The 6,936-nt window shown below is 52.9% G+C and overlaps 1 protein-coding gene across 1 annotated transcript in view; it reads right to left on the reverse strand.

Annotated features, from left to right (window-relative positions):
- Positions 1 to 6,316, reverse strand: part of TGFBI (transforming growth factor beta induced) — a 31,854-nt gene extending 25,538 nt beyond the window's left edge. Inside the window, exons 1-2 of the mRNA XM_004282095.4 lie at positions 6,111 to 6,316; positions 1,369 to 1,467 (exon numbers count right to left, since the gene is read on the reverse strand). Coding sequence (XP_004282143.1) covers positions 1,369 to 1,467; positions 6,111 to 6,244 — 233 coding nt within the window. The 5' untranslated portion in view covers positions 6,245 to 6,316. The remainder of the gene's footprint in view (positions 1 to 1,368; positions 1,468 to 6,110) is intronic.
- Between the last annotated feature and the right edge of the window lie 620 nt (positions 6,317 to 6,936).

The following is a 6,936-nucleotide window of genomic DNA, read 5'->3' on the forward strand; positions in this document are numbered from 1 at the left end:
GCTGGGGGTTTGTTTGCTCCCTAAACCTGGGAGGTGGGTCCTCTTAGCTCACTCAACTCTTGCCTTTGTGGCTGGGCTTGGTCAAGTGGGGAACCAATTGTCATGGCCCTGCCCTTGACAGGCTCGCAGGGAGCTACTGGTCTCTCCCCACCTCTGCCCTGATCTACAATTTCCCTGATCCATACTAGAGTTGATAACTGTGTTAGGACACAGTCAGGGTCACAAGTTGGGGTATTTATTTCCAGGTACATCTCAAGGAAAGAGCGTTTTCCCTTCCTTCAGTTAGAGGAGACATCTGCTCAAAAGCAAGTCACAAGCAATACATTTAAAAACCCCTAACATGGGGAAGGCTTCAAGATCATGGCTTAGCATCTCTTAATCCTCTCATTACACAGATGAGAAGAAGGTCCGTTCCTCACAAGTGGCTCAGGGAGTTATGCACGGCACATCTTCCTGTCTATAGGAGAGAGCCAGCTTTGAGATCTTTTGATGGTTGGTGCCAAAATAGATTAGTTTTCCCCAGAATTCTGTTAGAACACGCAGACCGCAGGGCAGTTGGGGTGAATGCCGTCTCCCTCCGTGCTGTGTTGACAGAGGCACCAGCAAGGCCTCCTGTAACCACAGGTGTCCACACCCCCCGTGTCTCACTTCCGTTTGAGGAAGGCTGAGATTTGCAAATAACAGCAGGTGGCATTTACTGAGCACTTACTATGCGCCAGGTACCTAATTTAGCCTCTTCTGTGCATTATTTCATTCAATCCTCATAACAATCACATAAGGTAGTCCTACTGTTATTCCCACTTTACAGATGAGGCAATTGAGGATTCCAAAGGTGAAGCCACCTGCCTAGGTAAGTGGCAGAGCCAGCCCTTGAATCAGGGAGTCTGAGCCTGTGTTTTAATATGCTATGCTGTCTTATTATGCACCTATTTCTAGGCGCTCTAAGTCTTTTGGATTGCAGAGCAGGAAGCGGGTATAAGTTCCCCAATGGGCTTTCTTTCCCAGAGTCAGAGGCTGATGGCTTCTCCACTGAATATTTGTGTTTGTATCACTTAGTGAGGATTAGGAAGCACACACACACACACACACACACACACACACACACGCACACCATGTTTCATGTTTCTTGCAATCCCAAGTCAGCCCTGAAAAATGTATCCAAGTATTGTCAGGAGCCTTAAAAATGAAAAACAAAATTGGTCAGCCTACAAAAAACACCACTCCCAAGCACACAGTCCCCTGACATGTCTGCACACGCATCTTCATGGCTCCAGAAGGCTAGCCCACGCCCAGAGGCGACTGCAGTCCGTGCACATCGAGGGCAGCCTCCCCAGTGGCTGGCGGTCTCGGGTAGTTCCAGATACTCACGTGGATTTGCCGCAGATCTTTCTCTGGTACCACTGCTTGCAGTTGGTGAAGTACTTCTTGTTGGTGCCAATGACCTTCTGCACAGCGCACACGTTGGGGCTGAAAACAAAAGCTGCCGTGTTAGCAAGATGGTCAGCATGTCCACCCACCTCCACATCCTTCCCACCATGTGGGCCCTCCTGGGTCACCAGAATGTTCTAGATATGGAGAAGATACAGTCATTTCGGTCTTGGTTCCAGGGGCTGACTTGGGGGTACATTCTGGCCCTCATGACCTAGATTTCCAGCATCCCCCTGAAAATATCCCCCCCCACGATTTAAAAATTGTCAAAGTATATCTCATACAGTGATGTAATTTCAGTTAAGCATTCTTCTTTGACACAGACATTTGGTAAGTGTAACTACAAACATCTTAAAAATTTTAGACTCCGTGTTATAGATGGAGAATATCAGCTAAGTAAAAGTGGTGTGCTTGCTAAGAACAGCAGCTTAGAGAGGCCCCCCAGCCTTCCTCTGCACCTCTCCTCCACACTGGCTTTAACCTGGCCTCCCTGTGGGCATTTCTGGTCCCGTGGTAATGAGGTCCGGGCCCCAGCACCTCCCAGGCAGCTCCACACACAGACATCCTCTGCGTCCCTAGGCAGTTGCCTGGCTCCCAAACACGGCCTATCTGAAGCGTCCACCCTGGAAACTAGGGGGCATGGCCAGCTGCTGTCAGGACCTTGGAAGGAGATGCTCACTCACTGAACTCAGTCGTTTATTACTTAGGCCCCGGCTTGCACCCCACTCCCCGCAGAAAGCCCTCTTCCAGTGCCCCAGGTGACACACTTCTGTCCACCTCTGACCGGTGATACAGCCCTTGTTTGACGCTGGCTACCAAACAGAACCCAAAACTGATCAGGGCGTGTATGTCTTCTCTTCAATTACCCTCCAAAGAACCCTGAGGGCAGGTGTGCTGCCTTGTTCTTTCTTTCATGTTCTAGATGCGGCTGAGCACCAGATCAGGTGCAGAGGGGCTTGCAATGACCTGCTCCCAGGAGCACCCAGCTCAGAGGCATCCTGAGCGACCCTGTGCAAACACCCAGGCTCTGCTGAGAAGTCTGCTTTCCCAGAGACATGGGCTTTTGTCTGCGTATTTTACCCAGTGTACCAAGTTCTGACCCAAACCATGCTCAGGCCATGTGGTGGCAGGACAGTTACTGGGAGCCCCTGGGGAAGGAGGCAGCTGTGGCTGTGTGGTGACAAGTGGGGGGCAGTCTTCCTGGGCCGGAGGCAGGCAGTTCACCTGGCTGAATCACAAGCCAGAGAAGAGCAAAGCGGAGAGACTACGGGCTTTCACAAAACCTCTACGCCCAGAGAACCTCAGGTGTCGGTTCTGAATATCATTTCCTCTGATACCTTACAAATATAATCAATTGGCCTCATTTGAGATGCATGGTGTTTTTCGGGAAGACACTGATACCGCAGTGAGGGCAGCACCTGCCGTCCCCATCACATGGCTACAGGAACTTGGTCAATTCTCAAATACTCAGAGTCAGGTTATTGGGTGGGAGGGCACACTGACCCTTTACCTCTCTGCCCTGTCTCTTCTACCACCTGGATGTCACCTCCTGTCCAGTTCATGGTTCAGCAGGCAAAGGTGAGTGGGCCAAGGAAGCCCAGTAAATATTAGTGAGTTACTGTTAAGAACCTGAGGGTGAGAGAAGCTGAGGCTAGAGAGGAAACCGCAGGCCAGCAGGGAGAACAGCCCTTATCCCCTTGCTCCTGGCTGGGTCTGACCAAATGCCCACAGCCTCCAGAGGATTTTTTACAGAAGCCAACTTGCTTCTCAGTTTGCTGCTTGGCCTTCAGAGGTTACAGCGGTCCCAGATAACCCTGAGAGCGTCCTCGCTGGCCACACTCCAGCCATAGGTGCTGTTTATTGCTGTACAATTTCAGAAGTTCTTCTATCTGACCAAGCAGGAAACAATTACTGTTGATGAATTCCCTGCAACTTTCCGTAGGCGTTTGGCAAAATCTTCAGTGTCTCTTGTGGATGTGGCTCCAACATTCCTCTGCAGAGCGAGTTTCCACTGCTGCTGCCCTTTGAGACAGGAGCGGAGGCTGGGGGTCTCTGTGACGCACTCCCTCTCACATCGGGGTGGGAGGGGTGGGCTGTGTACACAGGAAATTTATGCTGAAGCTTAATCAAAATGAGCACCCCATTTCTGGGCCTTCTACCTCAAGCACAACAGCTCTGCTGTTCAACTTGGATTTGAAAATCAACTGCTTCAGAAAATTCAGTCCAGTTTTGGTTGTTGATATTTGGAAGTGTGACTGCATTTTTACTTCTCTTTCAGTACTGTTTTTTTCCTTCCCTATAGCAACACAGATAACAGCCGGGAGTCAAGAGACCACATCATAGTCCCTAGTTTCCCAACATATTTCTGTGTTTGGACTAAGTCACTCCACCTCACCAAGCCACAGTTTCTCCATCTGTAAAATGGGAACGCACACTACAGAGCTCACTGTGTTGTGGTAATAGATGAAAGCAAAAGTGGTGACAGTGATAAAGGGTGAGCAAGGCCTGCTTATTATTTCTTCCTTCACGCCACGTGAAGCACACATACATTTCCGTTAAAGGAGAGCTTACCTTTCCCTTCCCACCAGATCTCACTTTAAAAGATGGCGGGAGTTTGAACACGGTTATCCATTTTGCACAGGGTGCCACCCACAAGGGCAAAGTCAGGCAGCCCTGTGAGGTTTTCAGGGACACTTAGATCAGAGTAAACGCAACTGTGTCTGCAACTGTTTGTCACAGTTCACCTGCCTGCGTGTCCAGACTTTACTGGGGGAGGGTGCACACCAGGGACTGCTTAGACCATCCCGTCCATCACAGATCACTATAGGCCTTTCCAACTGCACTGCAAGCAGCTGATCAAGAGGATTAGCCTGCAGGGGTGGGGGGAGGGCGGGGAGGGAGGAAATTGATCTAATGTCTGAACTTTAAAATAAAGAGCATTTGCATTTAAAAAAGAAAAAGAAAACCTATTTTCCAGCTGGTCTGTGGCTTTTCTGGGCTTTGACAGGAAGGAGGCCTGCCGCAGAGGTGGCTCCTGCTGGAACCCTGTCAACACCATTGGGGAAGCTTCACTGCGGAGCGCACAGAGCCACCATTCCGGGTAACAGTGCTGCAGGGCACGCTATTGGGGCTTCTTCTTGACTTAGTGCCTAAGAAGATACAGCAGGAACAGAAACCTCCCAGGAGGACTGCAGCACCCAAACAGGACGTGCTCCATTGGTAAGAAAGGCAGAGGGACAATGGTGAGCTGGGCAGAGACAATGACAATGCCAGGTGCTCACATTCTGACTTTATGCCTCGTCTCCCCCTCGTCTTTCTGCCCTGTCCCCTCACCCTTCTGTACCCGGCCTAAGTCAAAGGGGCATCTTTCACTTCCCGAAAGCCCCCGGGACATCCCCTGTGCTCTCCTCTCTCTTGCAGGGTGCTGAGGCTGCAGCATGGCCTGGATGGTTTTCACTCTGCAGAGGGGTCAGACTCACTCTCATCAGTCCCCTCCCCACAGCCCTGGGCACCTGAACGGCCAAGTAAGGCCACAAGGCCACACACAGGCAGAGGGTACAAGGATGACTGCTCCCAAGGAGGGGGCGCTTTGAAGGGCGGGGAGCCAAGGCTTTGTAAAGCCCTATGGAGACAACACTGATCACTTCCAACGGTGAGTTTTGATCTGAGTACAGATCTGCCCAGTCACTTGGTGGTCTGGGAACCACCTGGGAGCAAATGCCAGACCCAATGGCATTCGGGCTGTGACAGGACTATCCCCATACAGGTCTACCTAGCTGTGAAAAAGGAGGCGGTGCACCCAGATGGGCTGTAAGCTGCAGCACAGCCTGGCTACGTGTGAAGCGGGAGGGCCTAGTTTGGGATGTAGAAACACTGCCCACCCCTGCCTGCGTCTGGGCCAGGGTCTTTACCAGGTCAGACCTTTTGCCTGGGTTTGCCCCCTAAAACCAACACATCTTCAGCGTCTCAAAGGAATATCTGCAATGATAATGTCCCAAATTTACAAACCCAGCCAGTGTTTTAAGAGCGATTCCAATCCCAGCTCCAGTACGTACTGAAGGTCCGTGGGGAAGTGGTGTGTCCCCTCCAGACTGTTTCCCCATCCGTACAATGTGTGCGAGGCTCAGCACACTCTCCTGCTCTTCATCTGCCCGGGGAACAGATGCCACACTGCCCTTGCTGCGCCTGGAGAGCACTGTCTGGTGCCAGGTCGCGGGTATAGGTCTGGACAGGTGAACAGGAGCCTGGGGGCCTCCGTTGCTGCCAGCTTGTGTGGCCCCAGCGACACAGCTGAAGGTGCTGGACAAGGACCTGGCTGGACTGGAATCTGTGCCCTGCTGGGTGGGCTCCCTCTCTGCACTGGCCACCTTCCCACAGTGATTCGGGGCAGAGAGCTGCCAAGCGCTCTCCGCTGGGAGAAGCTCAAAGCCCGGGGTCCCTCTCACGCTCTTGGCCTGAGTTGGGGTGACGGGTCAGCTCTCCCATCCGCTTCCTCTACACAGTGCCTCCTGCTGACTTTCCTCCATCGTCCCCGCCTCCCTCCCTCCACCTCCTGCAGGGCTGGTCCCTCCGAGCGTCCCACACAGCCTGCTTTAGGCTCGGGCTTTGTCTCCGGCGCCCCCAGCCCGCTCCGACGGCCCCGACGCCCAGTCCCTCCGCCCCCCATGGGGGCGCCCTCTTACCCGTGCTGCCGACCCCGGAGGCGGCTGTGTTGCAGCACCAGCTGGTAGGGAGATTTGGCGGGGCTCGCTGGCGTGGCGGCGGGGCCCAGGGCCAGTGCCAGGGCGAGGGGCAGTAGCTGCCCGAGGAGCGCCATGGAGCGAGAGGCGGCGCGGAGCGGGCGGTCGAGCGGTGCGGGAGTGCGAGTACCGTCGCCGCCGGCAGGTTAAGTAAGCGGAGCGCAGGGAGCCGCCCGAGGGGCGGGGAGCGGGCGGAGGGCGGGCTGCGGACGCCCCGCGCCCCGCCCACTCCCCCTCCGCGGCCCAAGATCGTTCACAACTAGCCCCTCTCTCCCGTGCTCCCCAGCGTCCACCAACGGGCCTACGGGGCCTCACTCCTTCACTCCCTCCTCGAGGTTTGCAGGGTCCTGAGCCCGAACATGCCTCAGCGGTCTCAGGCCATGCTGATTCCCACAATATTCTACCCATCACACTTGCCTCTGCATTCCACGCGCACCTCTCTCCTCCCCCAGCTTGCTAACTTTAAGATGGATAGGGAGTAAATCTTTTGATTGACAGAAGACTGTATATATATATGTGTGTGTGTGTGTGTGTGTGTGTGTGTATATATATATATATATATATATATGTATATATATGGCAGGTTTTGTTAGACTCCAAGCTACTCTTGGAAACCGTGGAGAAGGGTGGGGTCCGCCACCTTGGTAAACGCTCATTGTCTTTTTTTTTTTTTTTTACATATTTATTAGAGTATAATTGCTTTACAATGGTGTGTTAGTTTCTGCTTTATAACAAAGTGAATCAGTTATACATATATCCCCATATCTCT

The sequence above is a fragment of the Orcinus orca genome, chromosome 3, assembly GCF_937001465.1.
Source record: "Orcinus orca chromosome 3, mOrcOrc1.1, whole genome shotgun sequence".
Taxonomy (NCBI): Eukaryota; Metazoa; Chordata; class Mammalia; order Artiodactyla; family Delphinidae; genus Orcinus; species Orcinus orca.